Source organism: Caretta caretta, chromosome 23 (genome assembly GCF_965140235.1).
Source record: "Caretta caretta isolate rCarCar2 chromosome 23, rCarCar1.hap1, whole genome shotgun sequence".
Taxonomy (NCBI): Eukaryota; Metazoa; Chordata; order Testudines; family Cheloniidae; genus Caretta; species Caretta caretta.
This window is the reverse complement of record NC_134228.1, coordinates 2,719,334-2,742,086: the sequence shown is the minus strand read 5'-3', so window position 1 is coordinate 2,742,086 and position 22,753 is coordinate 2,719,334. Positions and strand designations below refer to the sequence as shown.

The 22,753-nt window shown below is 56.5% G+C and overlaps 4 protein-coding genes across 5 annotated transcripts in view; 2 read left to right on the top strand and 2 right to left on the bottom strand.

Annotated features, from left to right (window-relative positions):
* Nucleotides 1-2,136, bottom strand: part of SPRED3 (sprouty related EVH1 domain containing 3) — a 28,733-nt gene extending 26,597 nt beyond the window's left edge. Inside the window, exon 1 of the mRNA XM_048833320.2 lies at nucleotides 1,741-2,136. The gene's annotated coding sequence lies outside the window, so the exon portion shown is untranslated. The remainder of the gene's footprint in view (nucleotides 1-1,740) is intronic.
* Nucleotides 2,137-3,853: 1,717 nt separating this feature from the next.
* Nucleotides 3,854-10,891, top strand: GGN (gametogenetin). The gene is made up of 3 exons (XM_048833112.2): nucleotides 3,854-3,942; nucleotides 7,517-9,884; nucleotides 10,734-10,891. The coding sequence occupies exons 2-3, from the start codon at nucleotides 7,531-7,533 to the stop codon at nucleotides 10,861-10,863; spliced, it is 2,484 nt and encodes an 827-aa protein (XP_048689069.2). The 5' UTR covers nucleotides 3,854-3,942; nucleotides 7,517-7,530; the 3' UTR covers nucleotides 10,864-10,891.
* A 2,964-nt stretch (nucleotides 10,892-13,855) lies between these two features.
* PSMD8 (proteasome 26S subunit, non-ATPase 8) lies at nucleotides 13,856-21,780 on the bottom strand. Its single transcript, XM_048832992.2, has 7 exons — nucleotides 21,583-21,780; nucleotides 19,145-19,217; nucleotides 18,631-18,733; nucleotides 17,188-17,353; nucleotides 16,454-16,554; nucleotides 15,258-15,369; nucleotides 13,856-14,538 (listed from the first exon to the last, which is right to left on the bottom strand). The coding sequence occupies exons 1-7, from the start codon at nucleotides 21,736-21,738 to the stop codon at nucleotides 14,401-14,403; spliced, it is 849 nt and encodes a 282-aa protein (XP_048688949.1). The 5' UTR covers nucleotides 21,739-21,780; the 3' UTR covers nucleotides 13,856-14,400.
* Nucleotides 21,781-21,993: 213 nt separating this feature from the next.
* Nucleotides 21,994-22,753, top strand: part of CATSPERG (catsper channel auxiliary subunit gamma) — a 47,388-nt gene continuing 46,628 nt past the window's right edge. For both annotated transcript variants that reach the window (XM_048832990.2, XM_048832988.2), the window contains exon 1: nucleotides 21,994-22,447. The gene's annotated coding sequence lies outside the window, so the exon portion shown is untranslated. The remainder of the gene's footprint in view (nucleotides 22,448-22,753) is intronic.

Here is a 22,753-nt window from a genome sequence, read left to right as displayed (position 1 = left end):
TAGCAGGCCAGAACCAGGGCCCAGAACATGCCTGAATTGGGGGTTAGATCAGAATTAAATTTCTCATGCAAGAGGAAGGACGGTCCTGTGGGTAAAGAACTGACTGGGACACCAGTGCTCTGGGTTCAATGCCCAGGCGTTGCTACAGACTTGCTGAAGGACAGCGGGCATGTGCTTAAGTAGCTTCCTGAGTCTGGGCTTCTCTGTGTGCGTCAGTTCCCTAGCTATAAAACCGGGAGAGTGAAGCTAAGTCCCTTCAGAGAGGGAGTGTGAGGATAAACCCATCAGCGTTTCTGAGGCTTGGTTACTATGGTGATGCCAGAGAAGAACCTACCTTGATCCTAATTTTGCAACTCATGAGCCAAACTGGTTTTCCCAGCGGCGGGAAAGTTTGGTTCTAGATCCAGGCTTTGTGCCTAGGACCCTGGGTCTCCAGTTCCTGTTATTACAAAATTGATCAATTGAAAAAAATTAACCCAGATTCTGAGCCCCTAAGGGCAATTTTAATTCTAAAAAAACCAACCTCCAAACCCTCTTTCCTTTTAAATGCACAAGAACAGGAGGTTTGGTTATTGCCATGACAAGGGTTGAAGCCCCAGGAGAGGGATAAATGAGTGGGGCTTGATGTTCTTACTGGGGAAACACATGGATTCATGGGTGTGTGCTTAGAGGGGGCAAAGGATTGAGCCTGGCATTTAACACTGCCAAGGACAATCTGGCTATCTACCCAAAGTGCTTATATGAGGAGGCAGTGTTATATGAGGAGGCAGGAGACCGGGGTTCTATTCCTAGCACCGGCCTGCTGGGTGACCTTGGGCAAGTCACTTCCTCGTTCTGTGCCTCAGTTTCCCCATCCGTAAAATAGGAATAATAATGCACTTCACGAAGGAGATCGGTTTCAACATCTACTGATAAGGGTTAGGGATTATTACATGTTCCTCCTCCTCCCCCCAACAGTACCTGCACACCTCACAATCTTTAATCTTGTTAGCTCCACAATGCCCCTGGTATTGACAGGACTATTATCCCCACTGTACAGATGAGGAAACCGAGGCACAACAAAGTTACAGCCCAGATTTTAAAAGGTGTTTAGGCACCCAGCGTCGTAATGCCCTGCAGATTCATGAGCCCCATTATCATGTCGGCACTTAGAAGCCTACATCCAATCCTCTAGGCCTTGCAACAGTTAAAAATCTGGGCCGGAAGGACCTGGTCAAGGTCATTCAGGTGGTCTACAGCAGAGCAGGGAATCCAAGGCCAGCCTCCCAAGTCGTGGACCTCCTGCCCCAGGTGTGACACCCCAGCCCAGCCAGTACACAGCTAAGGCCTCCACCTCAGTTAGCAGCTGTGCCTGCTCAGATTTAGGAGCAAGCTCTGTTCTTGGCTGGGGTGGAAAGTTTCTGGCCATGGTGCTTTGGGGGCTGCATGGGATGGGGGGGGGGGCGGGCAGGGGCAGCAGGCTCATTGTATGGGGGATGCACAGCCCCCTGGGGGCTCTGTAATGCGGAGGAGTGGGAGGGGATGGTTCTGGGGAAGGGAGGGGAGGCAGGGTTTAGTTGACTGGAAGGGGTTCTACACTGGGAGAGGGATCTCCTGTCCCTGGTGCCCAAGGAAGGGCAGATGCAGGGGGACTGCACTGGACTTTGGGGGGGGGGGTCAGTCTCATTGTATAGGGGGATGCACCTGGTCCTGGGATGGGGGGGGTCTGTACTGTGGCGGAACGAGAGGGAGTGCACCTACCTGGAAGGCGGGAATCATCTTCCAGGAAGGACAGACAGATGCGCTGTGCTGGTGGGGAGGGGGGAGAGGAAATACTTGGGAGGTGGTAACTGACCCCGAGGAAGGAAGATACTGGGGGGAAGTCTGCATCTGGCTGGGGGGAGGATTGCCCTGTCCTTCAGGGAGAGGGTGCACCAGAGGATGCTGTGGGTGGGGAATATTGGAGTTGAGCAGGAGTCACATGAGGGGCAACTCTGCCCCCCAAGGGGTGGGGAGGATACACAGTGGGGGAGGGGGGGCTGGCTGTGCCCTGAGGGCTGCATGGAAGGGGGGCACTCTAGCCTGGGAGGGAGTTGCATGGAGCGGGGCTCTGGACCAGGAGGACCATAGGAGGGGCACTGGCTCAGGTGGGTCGCATGAAGGGGGGGCTCTGGGGATGTACGGGGGACTCTAGCCTGTGGAGTGCACAGGGGATTCTGAGGGGGCAGGGAGGCTGCGAGGGGCAGGGTTGGTGGGGGGCTTGTGGGGAGGCTATAGAGGCGGGGGGGTTGTGGGGGCAGGGAGGTTCTGATGGGGGTGGTCGTGGGAGGGCTCTGGGGAGGGGGCTTGCGGGGATTCAGAGGGGGTAGGGCTGGAAGGACATGGGAGTCTGAGGGGGCGGAGCTTGCAGGACAGGGGAGGTTCTATGGGAGCCTTGCGGGGGCGTGAGGGGACGGGGCTCAAAGGATGGAGGGGTTCAGAGGGGCAAAGGGGATTCACGGGGGGACTGCAGGGCTCACAGAGATTCTGAGCGGGCAGGGCTCGAAGGACGTGTGGGGCTCCTGGGGGGGGCTGTGAGGGGGAGGGGGCTCTGGGGGCTCACGTGGGGCAGGGCTCACGGGGGGGCTGTGAGGGGGCAGGGGTTCTGGGGGCATGGGGCTCCCAGGGGGGCTGTGCGGGGCAGGGGCTCTGGGGGCTCATAGGGGGGCTGTGCGGGGGTGGGCGCTGTGGGGGGCAGGGACTCTGGGGGCTCACAGGGGGCTGTGAGGGGGCAGGGCCTCTCGGGGCTCGCAGGGGTATGGGCTCATGGGGGGCTGTGAGGGGGCGGGGACTATGGGGGCACGGGGCTCGAAGGACAGAGGGGTACGAAGAGGGCTCGCGGGGGGGTGGGGCTCGAAGGACGCAGGGGTTCAAAGGGGCTCGCGGGGGGGGCTGTGAGGGGGCGGGGGATTCGAAGAGGGCTCGCGGGGGGGCTGTGAGGGGGCAGAGGGTTCGAAGGATGCGGGGATTCGAAGGGGCTCGCGGGGGGGGGCTGTGAGGGGGCGGGGGGTTCGAAGGGGGCTCGCGGGGGGGCTGTGAGGGGGCGGGGGGTTCGAAGGGGTTCGCGGGGGGGCTGAGGGGGCGGGGCTCGAAGGCCGCGGGTGGTTCGAAGGGGTTCACGGGGGGGGCTGTGAGGGGGCGGGGGGTTCGCGGGGTTCAAAGGGGTTCGCGGGGGGGCTGTGAGGGGGCGGGGGGTTCGAAGGGGGCTCGCGGGGGGGGGCTGAGGGGGCGGGGCTCGAAGGCCGCGGGGGGTTCGAAGGGGTTCGCGGGGGGGGCTGTGAGGGGGCGGGGGATTCGAAGGGGGCTCGCGGGGGGGGCTGTGAGGGGGCGGGGCTCGAAGGACGCGGGGGGTTCGAAGGGGGTTCGCGGGGGGGCTGTGAGGGGGCGGGGCTCGAAGGACGCGGGGGGTTCGCGGGGGGGCTGTGAGGGGGCGGGGCTCGAAGGACGCGGGGGGTTCGAAGGGGTTCGCGGGGGGGGCTGTGAGGGGGCGGGGGATTCGAAGGGGGCTCGCGGGGGGGGCTGTGAGGGGGCGGGGCTCGAAGGACGCGGGGGGTTCGAAGGGGGTTCGCGGGGGGGCTGTGAGGGGGCGGGGCTCGAAGGACGCGGGGGGTTCGCGGGGGGGTTCGCGGGGGGGCTGTGAGGGGGCGGGGCTCGAAGGACGCGGGGGGTTCTAAGGGGTTCGCGGGGGGGGGCTGTGAGGGGGCGGGGCTCGAAGGACGCGGGGGATTCGAAGGGGGCTCGCGGGGGGGGGCTGTGAGGGGGCGGGGCTCGAAGGACGCGGGGGGTTCGAAGGGGGTTCGCGGGGGGGGCTGTGAGGGGGCGGGGGGTTCGAAGCGGGCTCGCGACCGTTGGGTTCCAGCCCCCGGCGGTTCTGGCCCGACCCGGCCGCTCCCTGCGCCGCCGGACAGAGCCCCCGGCCGGGCGGTGAGTGCGGGGGAGGGGCCAGAGGGGAGGGGTCAAATGGGAGGGCGGGGGCATTAGCTGAGGGAGGGGTCAGAGGGGAGGGGGCAGGGGGCATTAACCACAGGAGAGGTCAGAGGGGCGGGGGCATTAGCTGAGGGAGGGGTCAGAGGGGAGGAGTCAAATGGGAGGGGGCGGGGGCATTAGCTGAGGGAGGGGTCAGAGGGGAGGGGGCAGGGGGCATTAACCACAGGAGAGGTCAGAGGGGCGGGGGCAGGGGCATTATCTGGGGGAGGGGTCAGAGGGGAGGAGTCAGGGGGCATTAACCACAGGAGAGGTCAGAGGGGCGGGGGCAGGGGCATTATCTGGGGGAGGGGTCAGAGGGGAGGAGTCAGGGGGCATTAACCACAGGAGAGGTCAGAGGGGCGGGGGCAGGGGCATTAGCTGGGGGAGGGGTCAGAGGGGAGGAGTCAGGGGGCATTAACCACAGGAGAGGTCAGAGGGGCGGGGGCAGGGGCATTAGCTGGGGGAGGGGCTAGGGGGTATTAACCAGAGGAGGGGAGGGGTCGGAGGGAAGGGGTTGGGGCAGTAACCGGGGGAGATGGCAGAGGGGAGGGGTTGGAGGGCATTAACTGAGGGAGGGGTCGGGGACATTATTCTGTGGGGGCAGGAGCAGGGGGCAGGGGGCACTAACCGCGTGTCAGAGGTTATGAGCCAGGGCAGGGGTCTGGGCCCAGGCAGTGGGAGGCAGTCTGCGTTTGGGGCAGTACCCAGGGGGCAAGCAGCAGAAGCATTAAGCTTGGGGGGGCGGGTCCCAAGGCTGTTTCCCTCTGGGTTTGGGGGCAGAGGCAGCTGGCTCAGGAACAAGCGGCTGGGGAAGATACGGGCGCCTGGAGGAAAAGGCATTTCTTACCCCGAGGAGGGGGATGTGCGTTCACATTTTCAAGCCTGGCATCAAGACCGGAGAACGACGGGGAGCCAGACTTATAGAATGATCCAATAATAATTAGCGTTCAGTGACTCAGGACTCCTGGGTTCTGTTCCCAGCTCTGTCACTGACATGCTGGGTGCCCTAGAGCATGTCCCTCACCTTTCTGTACCTCAGTTTCCCCTCCCACTCTTTGTCTCTTTAGCTTGTAAGCTTTTTTGTCTCTTACCCTGTAGTGCCCGTCCCAATGGGTTCCCCATCTCTGTTGGCCTAGAATACACATAATAGGAGTCAATACATTCATAATAATTCTGATTGATATTTGAAAGGTCACATTTGGGTTAACAAGGGGGTTGGAGGGGTTGGTTAAAAACCAGCTTTTCGAAACCTAAGCCTGAGCAGAAATTGTTCCCATTATATTATTATTTGTATCACTGTCATGCCTAGGAATCTGTCAGGTCTCCACTGCGCTAGGCACTGAACAAACACACAACAAACCCATGGGCCTTGCCCCCAAAGGGCTCACAACGTGAGTGTAAGACGAGAGACAGCAGGTGGAGACAGACAAACCGACAGGAGAGTAGAAGAAAACAGACCACAGTGGTCCGAATGACGACCGGTGGTCCCGGCACGCCAGCGGCTTAACTGTTGCCAGCTTTAATTTTAATCACCAAACTTCTCCAGTTTCTTTTTGTAAACAAGTAACCCTTCTCCCCCCATTGGCAATGCAGCTCAGCTGTCCCCCCGTGGGAGAACCCCGAGACAAAAGGTCTCTACCAAGCAAAGAGAAATGCAAACAACAGACAAACCACCACCTCTTCCCCAGGTTAAAAAAAAAGATGGCCTGAAGAAAGGTGAGGATTGGGGATGGGGGAAGAAATTAGATTTTTAATTTGCAACAATCTAGGGTGTTAATCGCCCATAACAATCCCTAGCTCGTATCATCGGGAGAACTCAAAATGCTGTACCAAAGCACTCTCACTATCCCTAAAACGCTCATTATCCGTATATACAGATAGGGAAACTGTGGCACAAGAGAGGGAAAGTAACTTGCCCCAGGGCACCTGGCAAGCCAGAGCTGGGAATAAAACCCAGCTGGCCTGACTCCCAGGGCAGGGTTCTATCCACTAGCCAACACTGCCTCCCTATCTTTCACCAGCTCCTGTGATGATTACATATGGGGCTTGATGATCATTTCCCTTACGCTGGGTTTACACCAGTGGAATGGAGTGGCTGCAGTGGAGTCACTCCTGATCTATACCAGTGTAATTTAGGGTAGAATCGAATGATCTTTTTAACCCAACATTGACCCTAAAAAGTTTCTCTTTGTAAAATATTGTTTGAATCCCAAACCAGGGGTGGAACCCCATTTGTAAATTCTTTGGGGGGCAGGGACCATCTTTTAGTTGTGTATTTGTACATCACCTAGCAGAATGGGGTTCCGGTACATGCCTGGGGCGCCTTGGTGCTACCATAATACACCTAATAGCCATACAAATGTACAGCACCTAGCACAATGGGTCCTGGTCAATACCTGGTGCTCCCAGGAGCTACCATAATATACCTAATAGGAATAACAGGAGTCCCCTTTGCTAGAGGAAGTAAAAATCTGCCTTTGAAATCAAGGCAAAATGAGCAACCCTGGGGGTGGTGACTCTGCCTAGGCCTCATCCCGTGGCCATTGAGGTCAGTGGAAAGCTTCCCCTGGATTTGAATAGGCTTCAGATCCTGCCCCACGTCTGTATCTAACCTTCCTACCTTCTCATGGTACCTGGGTGACAGTTTTGCGGTCTTCTCTCGAGCAAGTTAGTTCACCCCATTTTCCCCCTCTGTAAATTGGGGGTGGCTGTTGTGACCCAGGTGGTGTAATTCATCACTGTTTATAGCTTCTAAGGCCAGAAGGGGCCTAGTCGGACCTCCTGCATAGGCCTGCCCTGGATTAATTAATTCCTCTTTGAACTAGAGCCGATCCTTTAGAAAAAACAGCCAGTCTTGATTTCAAAATGGCCAGGGATGGAGAATCCGCCTTGACCCTTGGTAAGTTGGTCCACTGGCTAATTGCCTTTCCTGTTAAAAATGTGCCCCATTGTTCTGTCTGAGGTGCTCAGATCGAACGGTTGTCTACTAGCATTTTTTGTAATTCTTGTGTATATTCCAGAAGGGCGTATCTGCTCCGTTGCCCAAGTGTTAGGGTGAGAGCCTGGGCCATATCCTCAAAGGAATTTAGGAGCCTTAACTCCTACTGAACTGAAATCCCTGAGAGGATCTGGGTCTTAGCCATGGCGTGCCTCAGTTTCCCCATCTGTACAATGGGGTGTTGTGAGGATAAATCCATTAAAGATGTCAAAGAGCTCAGGCACAGTGGGACAGGGCTCATATAAGTACCTTCAGCAGACAGATAAATAACCAGCCCTCCAGGCCCAATTGTGCTAGGAAGAGATAGTCTCTGCCCACAAGATTCACAGAGCTTGTGGCCAGAAGGGACCCATTAGATCAAGAGTTAATAATCTAACTAGACAAGGGCAGGGAGGGGAATCAGAAGCCTGGAGAGGGGAAGCTACTTAAGCAAGGTCACCCGACAGGCGAGCGGCAGAGGTGAGTCTAGACTGCACACCTCCCGAGTCTTCATCCACTGGGCCGCGCTGTCATTCTCTTTTCTCCCGCTCACAGGATGAACGTTGAAAATGGGCAACGTGCAGTCGGAAGCATCCCAAGATGTAGACCCCGCGCAGGGAAAAGACAAGGAAGGCAAGCCAAGAGCGGACGACGGGTGCTTGGCTGGCACGCCGAGCGGGGCTGGGAGTGAATCGGGAGCCCTCCCGCCTCATCCCGAAACCTTTGCAGTGAAAGAACCTTCCCAGCCACTCAACAGAGAGCCAGGGAGAAGAGGAAAGCAGGTGGCTTCGTCAGAGATGGGCAAGAGTTGCTCGAAGAAATCCAAGCTCAAGCTGTCTTCCATGTGGGTTCAGAATTCCAGCAGCCTCAGCAGAGATCCAGGCCTTGGAGACAATAACTCTGCTCAGGAATTAGGGCAAGGGAAGGCAGGGGAAGCTGGATCGACCTGCTTAAGTGGCGATGCCAGCTTGGGCACAGAGCCAAGCCCAGCACTGGATATCCCAGGCACCCACCAAGGGGAACCCAAGGGCCAGAAGGTGACATCTGGGTCTCAAAAGCCACCCCCCGAACAAGACTTGCTGAGGTCCAGAAAGGCAGCGCCCAAGGGGAAGAGCAAAGGGGAGACCGTTTCCATCATGAAGCAAGGAGGCCAGGGCGACCTTCCAGGCAAGAGTGCCGCTGTCCCAGAGCTGCTGGAGTGGGCACAGGGAGTCGGCGCACCCAAGGGCACGTCAGAGCCAGAGGGCTGCAGCCAACCGGCCCTGACCGAGACACGGACGCCGAGTTCAGTCCTGGACAACCCCGCCCGTGCAGACACTCCAAACCCCAATGACCAGGGGGGCCCTAACGCTGCAGCAGAAAGGAACCCGACCAGCACAGCTCCCCCAAGGCCCCCGGCTGCGTCAGGAGGGAAGAAACAGCCCCCTCCTCATGAGGAAGGCTCACCCGGCAGCCACGGCGACTCAAAGGCACCCGCCAGTCCACGCCAATCGCCCACCGGCCAGGCCAAGACCCGGGGCAGCAGAGCAAAGGAGCCCCAAGGGAGTGAGGAGGACGGGGTGAACACAGAGGGGGTGCAGGCCCTACTGGAACATGGACTGAGCTTCCTGTACAAGGTCACCATCCAGCCTGGGCAGCGGCCACCCAGCGTCAAGGCAATAAAGCACCGGGCCAGCCTGATCTCCTCCGGTATCTCCTCTGCTGACGCCCTGAAGCAGTGTCCCCAGGAGAAGGCCCCGCCCAGCATCTCTGGGTCGCCCAAGGCAGCTGAGAAGCTGCTGCCGCTCAAGGGGCTGGAAAGGAGAGATCAGGAGGGTCTCAGCTCCTTGAGCCAGGCTTTTTTGGAGCAGTTCCAGAAAATGGGCACTAAGGAGCAGGCCTCACCCACCACCCAGCCCCGGAGCCAGGCCAAGCAGCAGCTGCATCTGGTCAAGATCCTGGACGATCTCACCTCCTTCAACTTCAGGAGCCTGGAGGGTCAGAAGCCCAGAGCGCCCACCCCTTACCCGCAGCGGCGCAAAGGCCAGGGCAGAAATAGCCCCAGGTTCGGCTCAGATGTGTCTCGGCTCGTGTCCTTCTTGGGCAATGGCCCCAAGCTTGACGGGCTGAGGCAGGATGAGGGCCACCCACAGCCCGTCAGGGCCTGGCTAGCTGACGACACGAGGAAGAACCTGGGTCCCAACGGAGAACCCGATGGGGAACTCCCTCAACTTAGCCCTGCCTTCGTGGCAGAGCCAGAGCAGCTAACACAAGCTGGAGAGACCCAGCAGCGGAAGCCAGAGACACCATCCCCAGAGGCAAATCCACCAGCAAGGGCTCCTGGTCTACCCACGCCAGACACGCCCGCCTTGCCTTCGCGAGAGGCTGCTGCTGCCAGCACAGTCCAGCCTGGCAAAGGGGAGGACCAAGCCATGGCCCTGCCTGGGCAGGAGGCTATTCCTCCCACTCCAGCCCCTCCAGTGCCAACGTGCCCGGCGGCTCCCCGCCCCTCCTGCCCCATGGCAGCTCAGCGCCAGGCAGCGTTGGAGCAGAGCAGCACCTCCAAGGGGGTGCCAGGCCATGTCAGGCCGAAAGCGAGGAAACAGGCCATGACTAAGCTGCAGCCCCGGTCCACGTGGCAGCCCAAGGTGGCAGCTAGCCCCACCCAGAAGCCGCAGGAGAAGCTTAAGGCCCACGGGCAGCCAAAGGCCAAAACGCAGAAGATCAAGTCGCAGAGGCAGGGGCGGGAAGCCCTGGAGCCACAGGTTGTCCCTGCGGAGCCCAGCCAGGATGCAGCCTCAGAGCAGGGTCTGGACGGCTCGCACGACAAGCCCCAGGCTTCCGCTCGCCACTGGCCGCCATTCCAGGTCATGGATTCGTGCCCCAGGAAGTGCTACTGCAAGCACCAGGATCAGAGGAAGCTGCCCAGGAACATCTCCGCGTGGTGAGTGGCCGTGGGGTCTGGATCCCGGGCACCCCCAGCGCTCAGAGCCCGCTGCTCCCAGCCCAGCCTCTGTAAGGAGGCGAGTCAGTGACCCAGGCCCACATCCTCAAAGCCAATGGGAGATAGGCACCTAAATACCTGAGGACCTGGGCCTTGGAGACTGGGGAACCCATAACCTCTAGGTCGCCAGTTCAGATCCAGCCCAAGGGGGTTGTGGTTGAAAATCCCAGGTAAATAATTTCACACACTGAAATAGCTCTAGTTTTCAGTCACCATGGAACTGGGCTGGACTTGAACAGGAGGATAGGTCCATCAGTGGTCTATTAGCCAAGATGGTCAAGGAGCCGGTCCCTTGAAGTTCTGGCCCTAACCACTATCAGAGACAGGATGCTCAGCTAGACGGACTATTGGTCTGCCCCAGTATGGCTAGCCCATTAGCAATCCCATCAAGCCACGTGCTTGCAGAGAAGCAGCCTGGACTGCTGTACAATGGCCTAGCCAGCCAAGCAGCCCCCTGATAGCTGGAGAGCAGAAATCTTGTCTTGCCTGTCTCCAGCGCTCTGATCCTGACCTACCACCCCAGCTTGATGGGGAGCGGGACCAGGCCTGCGCCAGGAAAGCTTTGCCGATAGTGCTCGACCGGCAAACCCTCCTGCTGGAGAGGCAGCTCCCACTGGCAAAAATGTGTGTTTGCCGATGTCGCTTGCGCCAGTTCCCCGAATGGAAAAAGCTGCCAGAGGTGGTGGAAGTGGCAGGGTGGGTGCCTGGGGGCAGATCAGCGATGACTGAGTGCTTGCCCTATCCAAACCACTGCCCCTGCCTGTCCTCTTGTTTCACCCTTCAATGCAGGCTGACTCCCTCTGCCAACCACCTGGCTGAGCCGCCCTGGGTCTCTACTGCCATCCTGGCTGGATCGCTAGTCGCCGGCACCAGGTTCTTCCTGGATTCATATGAGCAGCAGGCAGGAGATGATGACTGAGAATTCCCCAGTTTTCCTGTCAATAAACCACGTTGGGCCAGCTCTGTGGATTGGCTTCATTCACGCGCCGGTCCACGCGGGAGCAGCAGCAGCAGGCTGGACAGATCTTGGGTGAATTCCCCCGCGCGTGACTTTCCCACCCCAGAGACAGCTGGCCTGATTCTCAGCTACAGTGGCCCCCCTGAGCTGCCCCTGGCCATATAAAGGGGCCTTAAAGTGGGTAGAAACAGGCCCCTGGCAATCTTCACCCCTTATAATGCCATTTGGGGGGGGGGGGGACACAACCCCTAGTGAGGGGTGAATGAGGTACCCTGGCCTGGGGAAGGGCTGCACACAAAAGCCCTGTGGGGAGAATGGAATCGGGGGGGTGGGTGGGAGAGGAGAGGAGAGGAGAAAGAACATGGGGGACAGCTTGTGCCATGGGAAGATGGGGACACACAGCCCTTGGGGACATGGGGTAGTGCAGGGAGTCCCTGAAATAGGGGGAGTGGAAGGTGGTACCCAGGGGGTTTGTGAAGATCCCCAGGTGTATGCAATGTGTTCGGCCGACAGACACCACAAAGCGTGGACCCTGCAGGGGGAGGTGCCAGAACGTGAATTGAAGGTACATTGACAGAGCCGACAAGGCAGGAACAGCATAACAGGGACGTTTTGGGGCCTAGGACTGGCGTAGCAGGGGCTGCGGGTTGGGAGCGAGGAGCACTCGCAGAACCAGCCAGCGGAAGCTTGCCCAGCTGTGCCCAGCTCTAGGCAAGGGCAATCTCCAATCTCGCTGCCCCACGCCTGCTAAAACCACCGCTCAGCCTCGCACCAGTTCCTGTATGGCCTATGCAGGAGGCCCAGCTGCTCTCCATGCAGGAAGCAGCAACACAGAGCTGCAGCACGCCCCAGCGGCAGAGAGAGAGAAAACGCAAGGGCCCAAGGCAAACCTCCATGGTAAACATTCAGGCCTCATGGTGCATTTTGGGTTAAGGTCTTGAAAAGGGCCTGGATTTTCAGAGCACTTGTCCACAGGGGGAGATTTCCCAGCACAAATATAGAAAAACCGTTCTTCTGTTATTGCTATTCCTTCATCACTCCAGCGCGGGCACGGCTCCAGAATAAAAGCCCAGCAGTTACTCCAGACTACGTGACTTTCGTCCGGAATAACGGCCCAGCGGCCAGGGCTACTGCGCCCCGCCCCCTATGAGAGTTATCTGGGGAGATTTCTCCCCTGGCATTGAAAGACTGTAAAGCACTTTGAGAGCCATTGCTGAGATAAGAGCTAGGCATTATTATTGGGGCCGCTCAGTCCCACAGCCAGCTAGCTCCGTCCGCTAGGACCCAGCCGTGCTGGTATAAATACACAACAAAGAGAAACACCCTATCAGTGAACTTACCTTCTTAGTTTAAATGTCACTGAAAAATGTGGGGGGGGGGGGGGGGGGGGGGGGGAGGGGAAGGAAATTTGAATTTTTTTCTTTGCAGCATGCTGCAGCTTCAGGGGAGTGGGAAAGCAGTTCTCCAGCGCAGTGACTGACACCCCTACAAAAAAAAGTGTGACTTCTGACCACGTAGCATTTCACACCCGCTTTGCTGGGTCCATGCTGTGAAAATCCTGCTAACCTCTGGGCCTTGCTACTGTCATGTAGTGGTGAGTTCCAAAGTTTAGTTAAACAAACGTTCGCATTGCTCCGGTCAGTGAGGTTTCTGCCTTGGCAGGACGTGCAACTTTTAACTGCTGCAATTTGTGTTTGCTCCATCGCAACCAGACAGCAGGAGTACTGAGTACAGTGGCACAAGCGTACGGGTGCTTTGGAGAGACGGGGAGCTAGTAACTTAAAGGTCCTTCGAACCCACCCTCACAGGGAAGCAGGATGGCTGGTTTGTTCCCCTTCTGTTAATAATGGCACAGCCCACAGCCATCTTCAGACTCAAGGTGAAATTCAGTCGTGGAGTAACCACCTTTTGCCTGGGGTCAGCACCTGTGGTGTCTGGCCTTCACAGCATTGCACCCTTCACCTCAGTGGATGCAGCTGTGTACAGCCTCCCCCTGGGAGCTCCGCAGGATGACAGGACACAGCAGCCCTGACCCGAACAAAGGCTGTAATCTGATGCATGCAGCTTTCCTCTTCAGAACAATTAAGACAGCCGCCCCTTGCATTTGTGTTTGATACTGAATTCCAAAGGAAGACAGAGGCCTGGTAACAAACCCACTCCCTTCTGTCATGTGAAAAACAGAGAGCAGCAGCAGCTCTCTGAAACTGACCCAGCAAAGGGGCACCAGCTGAAACTCGTGTGTTTTAACTAGGAGGGGGCAAGGTAAGGTCTGGTATTCCTGAGGGGAATGTTTGGGGCAGAGCCAGGCTGCCAAACCGTTAAGGAAGCCAGCCAGGACTGCTGGGGATTTAGGTTTTAACTCTAGAAGATTTTACAAACACAAATATTTCTAATATTTATTTTATTTTTAAGTCCCACCAAAAAAAAAAACAAAAACACACTCCTCCAGTCTGTCTGGCTATAAACATGCCTCTGCGCTAGCTGTAGCCAAATCTTGCAGCCTTGGAGAACCCAGAGAAAGGGCCTAGCTGTCTAAGGTACTTACGTGGTCCCTGTCACCGTACTACCAGAGCCCCGCACCACCCCTGTGAGGCAGGACAGCGCTGTGATCTCCACTTTACAGGGCGGATTGAGTCCTAGCACCTCCAAAGGTGTATTTACAAGGTCACAGAGGTATTCTGTGGCACAGCAGGGAATGAACCTGGGTCTTCCAAGTCCCAGCCAAGCACCTTAACCCCCAGACCATCCTTCCTCTACAGTCTCAGTTCATTGCCCAGAGAAACAAGATCAAACAGGGAGGAGCAGAGATTTGCAGGCTGACCTTTCACAGCCACCTAAAGCGTCAGATATCTGCTTCCCAGTCACGTTAACTGGGTGCCTGACTCTCTTCAACCTTAACATTATGCAGTGTTAAGTTCAGGGGGTTCCTTACTACCACAGCTGAGGAAATGCATTTGTATAAGAAATGATAGTTTTATTTAAACTGACACAGTCCCTTTAAATGACTCAACAAATGGAGCAGGGAACAAAAAGCAAAACACTAATGACGGCTCTTGGGGGCTGCTTAACCATTTGTTGACTAGAATCTGACATGCTCCCTCTATCCTGCTCAACAAAGGCAGGTAGAATAGAGGCCATCACCAGTATCACAGCCTCCAGAACACGGGTGTTAAGGGCTGTGGGCTGGAAAGTGGATCCTCCACATGGAGGAGAGTTTGGGTTTGGAAGGGTTTTAAAAAGGGTCTTGCCCTCCACCCATGCTGCTGAACGAGAGAAGCCCAGAGCAGTGTAGCCCTTAAGGACCCTCCCTGCCTACAGGACATGACTGCATAAAGGAACGAGGCAGCCTGGCCGCTCATGCTTTGTAACTGTGCTGTCCCAGAGAAACCTTTTAAATAGTTTTAAAAAGGGACAGGCTGATGGGAACAGGAGTAAGACACTAAAATAACAAGGGGACCAGGGCCAGAGGGGCAGAGAAAGAGTTCAGCTGGAGCTCTGCTAGACGATCATTTCTAGCTGCCTGGCGTATTCAATGACTTGTTTAGCTAACTCTGTCGACGGGATGGTGGTGTCTTCGGGTTTCTGCTGCTGGCTGCTGAAGCTGTAGTAGTTGTGTGGACTCAGAACCCAACCGCGCTAAAATAAAGGGGAAAAGAACATTAGATTAAAAAAAAAGTTTCAAGCCCTCCCGATTTATGGATTTCAAGGCTTTCCTTGTTGTGCGTTATTTCCTCCTTACAGGGTGGCTTGAAACCCTTCCACCTCCCTGGAAGCGCAGGCAGAATCCCAGCCATTTCAACCCTTTCAGGTAGGTTACGCCATGGGGATTTCAGGTATCTTAAGAACCACCATCCTAGCTTCTGTGTCAGCATTAGGGGGACTGCTTATGGCTCAGCAGCCTGGCTGGACTACATCTCCCATGATGCACCACAGGCAGGGACTCCCACAATGCACCACTCCTTACCAAGAAGGGAAAGATGGTGCATCATGGGAGATGTAGTCCAGTCAGAAAGCCTGGCCCACAGAGGAGACGGGGAGCAAAAGACAGCCGAACTAAAACTCCCACAAGGTACTGCGGCACCTGTTTTGAATAGAGGGTTTTAGCTGAAGTGTTTTGTGGGGAAAAACAAATAGCTCTGTATTCCCACCAGCTTTACTGGCTAACAATCCTGCCGATGTACAAGCCAGGCTTGAATCTGGCTCTGCCTGCCAGAGCTGTGGCGGCTTTGGAGGACTAGTGGGAATAAAGAGTAGCAGAAATGGACTTGACGAAGCTAGCAGGTCGGACTCTGCTGCCCACAGGGCCACAGGTCAGCTGACAGTGGGGTTCTCTTCAGTCACAGCAGATCACACACCTTCTTGGCGTATTCCGTCATTTTCTTGGGGGTGTTGAAGAACAGAACCCTGGTGGCTTCGTTGAAGAGGATTTTCTCATAAGCCTTCTCAATGCAGCCGGCGATTTCGTCCCTGGCACCAGAGGGAAACAAGGTGGTCAGACCTCTGCCTTCGAAAACAGCACGAGACATATAGCAGCAACAGAACTTAGCAAGCTGGAAGATGGGACTTCTACAGGGGGGAGGAAGGCGGCTGGGCCAAGAGGCTCACACACACGTGGCGATTTGGAAAGCCCAACTTGAGACAAAGAAGAATGGCCCAGCGGTTAGGGGATCAAGTGTCAATTTACTTGATCACTCAGTGCCTCAGTTTCCCTGTTTGTAACAGTGGGATAACAGCCCTGCCAAAAGGGGGGGGGGAGGTTGGGGGGGGAAGGAGAGGAGAGATGTGAGGATTAATCCATTACAGCCTGTGAGGTGCTCAGACACTATGGTAAAAGGGGCCAGAAAAACACCACAAATATAAACAGATACTTTAAAGGGCACTTTGAAAAGTGGGCTTAGGTGGGTTACCCAGAATCAGCGGGCACTTAGGAGAATCTTTGCCATACTGCTGTGGCAGGACGCACAGTTACGGAGAAGTACTTTCCAGTCGCAAGTATCTCCGTCCACCCTTGCCTTCCAGCCGCTCCCAACTTTCTCAGATCCTAAATCGTTCCATGCTTAGGCTCCCTGAGAGTAGCCCTTTCTGAGCTGTGGGCATATGTACTGGGCGAGAGGGGATGGGTGATTTGGGAAGTGCTAGGAGGTTACAGGAAGTCTGTATTACATGCTATTTCCTATATGAGCTTGTTTCACAGCAGCTAGTTTGTATGCTTTTCAGGGCCAGGGGTTTTGCTCTGCGTTTGTACAGCTCCTAGCACAGTGATCCATGATTCAGGCGCCTCAGTACTACCATAATACACCTAATGGAAGAGAAGCCCCCTTCTATAGCAGCTGCACCTTGCAGCCAAAAAAACCTCCAATTTCCCCAACGTGTTCCAATGGGAAAATAAATTCCTCTGGACCGATTCATGACAGCAAGACGCCAGTGCCCTAGCTCGTTAGTTGCTCTTCATCCTATCAGGTGATTTCCTGCATGCTCTGGGTTCCCTTTAACAGCCCACAGAGGGCAGATCGAAGCAGCCAATAGGAAAAAAAAAAAAAAAAAGACTCACCGAATGGTGTCCAATAAGATGTCGATGAAGAAAGTGTAACTCTCAGCAGGGATGTTGCCTTTGGCCAGGAACACTTTGTTGTAGCTGCCTTCCATCAAGTACTAGCCGGGGAGAGAAGCAGAGATTTGAGGCATTTGTCTTGGGAGTTGGATTAGTTGCTCCTGGAGCCAGGCCCACTTTAATCTTAACTCCCCAATGGAGTTACGCCATGCACGCACGTGCCTCCAGCCACCGCTAAGATGCGACCACTTCTAGGCTGCAGTGTGGCTGCTGTTTAACAGTGCACAGCAACACTGGCCCAGAAGCTAGGACTCAGTGAAACAGCGAGGGAAGCAGGATGACACTATATTTTTCAAGGGGTAACACTCCAGTTTTACCCAAGAGCATGCTGGGAATCTTTCATAAGTGGTCAGGGCCTGTTTTACAGCTCATCTAAAAAGCTGGCAGCTGTAGCTGTCTCAGTCATGCCACCGTGCACCAGGCGGGGGTGTTGGCTCACTGCTACCAGGCAGATGCTGCTTGTGTTAGTACCCTCAGGCTTTCGCTGGATGGCTCCCATCCATGCAGTGACACAGCCATGCCCTGATCCCACCCCACAGTAGGCTGGAAAGGTCAACAATGCATGGAAAAGGCACAGACAACCGTAACTCAAAGCCCTGGGCGGAAAGGGGTTAGGCCACCAACGCTGCAGTGCAGGGCCAGTGGCAGGCCGAGCAGGCCGCAGTGGGAGCTACCTGCTCTAGCGAGACGGGGTGCTTGATGTACACGTTGGTCTGGATGTCCTTCGCTGGGAGTCTCTCTAGCTCGGTGTGGAACTCAGCCACGCGGTTCTGGGACAGCAGGAAGAGCAGGTTCAGCCCTAGCAGCTGGTGCTTGTAGGCGGAGTCCGGCAACTCATCCCTACAAGGAACGGTGGTGTATTAGTTTCAACAGGGGCCCAAAGATGTTAACAGAACCCAGTCACTGTCTAACATTAAACAAGGATCAGGCTTAGGTACCCCAAGAGCTCAGCTTGCTTAGTACCCTGGCACACACACCATTAAGCAGCCTGTTAACCTTTTGGTACAGATAAAAGAAGGAAAAACAGTGAAAGCATTGGAAATGCAAAGCATTAAATAAGGCTTCCATTTTAGCAGCATCCCTTGGTCCCTTTCCCTCTAGCCAGAGGGTTTTTAGAAGGAAAAAGAACCCGGCTGACAGTCTCAAACGCTATCAAAGGTGGTGGGTGATAACTGTCCTTTCCGGAAAAAAAAAAAAGATGTTCGCGGAGATGTGCTGGAGCTGTGGCGGCTGCTGTTAAAGTCTGATCCTGTTTTATCCCCGGCAGTGGCTGGGCTTCAGTGGGAGCCGGTAGAGGTGGTGACATTATCTGGCCCGGCCATCTCTCAGGAGTAGGATGAAGGAATCCAGGGGTACCAGCTATGATGAAGCTCGCTCCAGTAGCCTCTATCTGTTTTTGCTTATTTCCCCCTTTCTCTCCTCCACCCAGTCTTTCTTTAAGGACCCCAAAAGAGAATGATGGATGGAACAGCCCATCCCCTGATTAATTTGGCCACCAATTAGGACTAGTTTCCAACACACCAATTTTGGTTTATTAATTCCAGGCCCACATTTTCTCGCTCACCCGACATGCTTTCAACATAGTCCTTGAGCGATAGCAGGAAACCTTTTGGTTCGGTCCAATTCAGTTTTTCTGTTTGGCTTTTTTGCACCCGTTTAGAACATTTTTTATTAAAAGAGAACTAGGATCTCAGGGAGACTCACCGGGGCCGGATTACCTCGGGGACTGGGGACGAGTCGCTCCCAGGGAACAGCATGGTGCTGCTACTTGTGTTGTGCCTGTGGGATGGTTTTGTTTGGGGCACCCCTGCTGGGCTGCTGTCAGAGAAAGGACACCTGACTAGAGGGCCCACTGATCTGAGCCATTCACTGCAGCAGGAGATTGGACCAGAGCAGTCACCAGGATCCAATCCAGCGTGGCAGAAGACAGGATTTTGGACCAAAGGGACCACTGGCATCCAATATACCAGACTAGCTGAATCAAACCATGTGTATTCACACTACCAACAAGGAAAGTCTGAGGAGGTCAGTACAACCGGGTACCGCATGATGGGAACGCTTCCCATCCCACAGGGGTCAGTGGTTACACGACGAAATGCTGGGGGTCCGACACTCACTTGTAGTCAAAGTAGTAGCATTTCAGCTGAGCCATATATCTCTCAAACGATGGGATGTCTTTCTTCAGGATGCTCCACTGGGCTCCGATTTCGAGAATATCCCCTGGGACAGAGAGAGATGGAAAGGCAGACTAAGAGAGCTTGACTGGCAGACAGCAGGCAGGGGGGCTTCTCGCCTGACCGAGATCTCAAAAGGCTCCCTTTTCTATTCACAGCACTGCGGCGACGCCAGGGCTGAACAAATCTCATTCGCCGGGGCCCGTGGTCAGGAAGGAAACCTCCTTCCCCACATATAGCACTGCAGTCAGCCCCCTTCAGCAGGGGAGTCTGCCCTTAACTAGAAGTATCAGTCAGGAGGCAGCATATTAGACCCAGTGCATTTTGGCCATTTGCCATGCAACACAGAGACAAACTGCAGCTAAGTGCACACAGCCTGCTACTCTGAGTGAGGGAAGGGTGGGGGGTGGGACGGACAGGACAAGCTCCTTCTAGGGAATGCAGAGATGATACTCACTGGCTAATATAAGCTGCTGCTTCGTCAGTTTCGTGCCTGTCGTAGGCAGGAAGTTGAGCTCCAGCAGGGCTAGCTGGAACAGAAGAGCAGACGCGTTACACGAGACCGGACGCTAGGACAACCAAGACTTAGCATCCCACCAAGGGCTGTGGGGGCCTGCACACGTTCTGCTGCAATGGGGCTCAGTCCAGTTCCTTGAAGCACAGGTGGCCACAACGTGAGACTCCGTCAGCACAACTGGTCGGCAGGCTAAGGCTGAGTACACCAAGGGCTTCGGCAACTGAGCTGCCAGGTTGGGCCCCTCCGGAGTGGTTACAGCACACTGGCGGAGGGGATGGATGGCAGGCATGCTTTCGCTGGCTGTACCTGTCCTGGGGGCAAAGAAGCCTTTGGTATCACTCAACTACCCCCTTTCAGCAGTGCTACGTTCAACCGAAGCGTTAACACACACACACACACACACAGGAGCACCAGCCCTGCTATAGCCGAGGTGCAGAACAGCTTTCTGTTTAAAGCTGGGCTCTCCAAGGCGCTCAGTTCTGCTAATCGCTCCTAAACCTCAAATGCTTACAGCAATACCAGGGGTTACTTCACATCAGCCACTTCTGGGGTGGAACGCTACAGTCACTTACCAGCTCCACAATTTTGGGCAGGAAGTGAAGAACCACCCTACGTTTAACCAAAATGGCAGCGGTGAGGAATTTAAAGAGGCAGGATGTAATTAAACAGTAATCCTGGCTGAATTCAACTTGGGTAACACCCCAATTCTTACAAACAGTCCCTTGGGATGTTTAACAAGTGGCCTCAACCTTGGGTTCGCCTCAATCCTAACTTAGCATGATGCTGGCGCACCGGGCTCACTAGTGACTCGGCGGGCATGACAGCAGCACTTGTGCAGAGGTGTGTAAATATTAAGGCACAAATGGCCTGTGGGAAGCAGACAACTCCTTCTGACTCATCGACCCCACCCTCTGCGGGATCCCACGATTCTCTCCCCCACCCCATTTCTGACACAGGGCTACAGCTCTAGGTTCCTGCCTGCTCAGGTGGAGACAAAGGTGCCAAGTCTCCTAGGAAAAAAGGCACTTTGAGGATCATTCGCCAAATATCTCAGACATATTTTAAGAGGGCATCAACTGGGCCAAATTCCAGCTCAGATTCCAAGTTCCATTTCGGACTCCCTAAATTCTGCTTGCCTTCAGTCCACTACAGGATTCTTCTTCACCTCCCATATCTTAAGCTGCCATGCAGCACTGCCATAGGGTCGTTCAACAGCTATCACCCCAAAGGTGGCTGCATTTCAATGGACTTTGCACACAGTGTTCTGGGATTGTTCGGTCCAAGGGACTCTACAGAAAGGCAGGATATACAGGGTCTTCTGTTGGGACCCAGACTTTATTCAGGAAGCAGCAGCCACACCAGGGCCAGAGGATTTTACAACACACTGGATGCACACATTATTATTCTTACCTGGACTCCATGTGTACAAGACATGCTGCCCCCCCAAATACGACTTCTTACCTATCACCTCCCCGATGACATTTCCCTCTCCCCAACTAACCTGCAGTCCCAATTCTTCCTGGCCTGCCTGCCATCCAGCCTCACTACTCCGGAGGGGCAAAGACCAACCAGGATCCCCACCAGCCTCCTACCCTGCCCTCCACCGAGGCAGTGGCAAAATCACAAGGGTGAAGCCAAAGGTGGTACAGAGGAGCAGAGATAAACTCAGGGGATGGAGAGATGCCAGCCCCTAGAGCATGACAACAGGGCCCCCAATGGGGAAAAGTGGGGTGGGGGTTCCCTGTTCAGGCATCCCAATCGCTCCGGCTTAAAGGCTTCCAGGGTCCCCGTTGTGCCCCACTAGGAGATTCCAGAATTTCTCTCCCCTGCCCCCACTGCTGGGCTCACCAGCTCCCCCCCCCCCCGCAAGGGAACAGAGGAGCAGCCCCTCCCCCTGCACCACTGCCAGCTCCCTGGGCGGGGGTGGGGAGGCTTCCAGACCCACCTCTGCGTCCCCCCATTCAGGGGATTCCAGCCCCCTCCCCATCTGCAAAACCCCTCGCCCAGTCAGGCTCCCCATCTCTGTGCCCCCAGCACCACCCCCATGCTCCCTCCCGCTGCCCCCCCGCCCCCAGCTCTCCCCCACCCTGACTGTCAGCTCCCCCACTTCCCTTGCCCCCCAATCCTTCCCCCAGTTCGCTCCATCCCCCACCTTCCCTGCCTCCTCTAGCCCCCTGCCCCCATCTCCCCCTGATCCTCCCCCCCCCCAGTTCCCTCCCTCCCCCCGCCCCCCACCCCGGTACCCCCCCATCCGGCCCCCCCATCCACCCTCCCTCCTCTGGCTCCCCGCCCCGGTACCCCCCCGATCCTCCCCCCCAGTTCCCTCCTTCCCTCCCCTGGCCCCCCGCCCCGGCCCCCCCGCTCCGGCCCCCCCGCACCTTGAGGCGGCCCAGCGCCTCGCCGCACTTGCTGAGGTTGGGGCTCTTGCGGTTCCACTCGCCCTTGAGCTGCTCGTACATCCCGGCCGCCGCCTTCAGCCCCGCGGCCGCGTCCGCCCCGTTCACCACCAGCCCGGCCGCCGCCATCGCTGCCATGAATCGGCAGCCGCGCCGCGGCGCGACACCGCCCCCTTTACGGCCGCCGGCGCCGCGCTGCTTTACGGCCTCCCCTGGCAACCGCGGCCAGCCGCCGGCAGGGCGGCCGCGCGCCTCGGCCGCGCCCGGCGCAGGGGCCTGACGGAACACGGGAGGGCGCGCGCACGACGTCTGACGTCATCGGGGGGTCGGGCGGCGCGCGCGCAGAGTAAAAGCGGGAAGCCGTTGGCCGCTGGGGTGCGTGACATCGTTGGGCTGTGTGTGACGTCAGGAAAGCGAGATACGCGACGTCATATGGATGGATGATGTGCCACCGTGAGGGGCCATCACTGGGCGGGAAAGGGAGGGGAATGACACCCTGCGGGGGGGACCACGAAATCCTACGGGGAGCGGATGTGAGGTCATGGGGGGTGACGTCAGGAGGAGATGAGCCAGCAGGGAACAGGATGTGATGTCATGCGGGAAGGCGACCTGGAAAGGAGGGCGGATGTGATGTCGTGAGGGGGAAGGGGAAGTGACGTCACAGGGAGGCTCGGGGCGTAAGCCGGTTGGGTAGTTCCCGTCGTCCAGAAGCCGCGACTCCAGCTTCCCAGCCTCGTGAGATGCGGCTTCTGAGCCCGTGGCGGGGGCGCCGGGCACACCCTCAAGCTGTTCGCCACAAGCGAAGGCTAAACCTGGGGCTTTTTAAAATGAAAGTGGAGATTCTCCCGTAAGTTCATTCTTCAGGACCAGGGGCTTTAGTAAGTCCTCATGAGATTCATGAGGAAATCGTGAGAATGAGCAACACGGGAAACTGAGGCACGGGTGGAGGGGGAGGGGGAGGGGGGGGGAACAGGACTTGCCATCTCTGAGTCCATGGCCCAACCAGGAAGAAAACCTTGGAGTCCCAGTTCCAACCACTGGCTCGAACCTGTACAACACATGCCGTCTTAATCCTGTGCTATGCCAAATTATTTTGTGAGGCTACATTCCTTAAATGTTTACGGGGTGTATTGGGTCCCTTGGGTGGGAGATG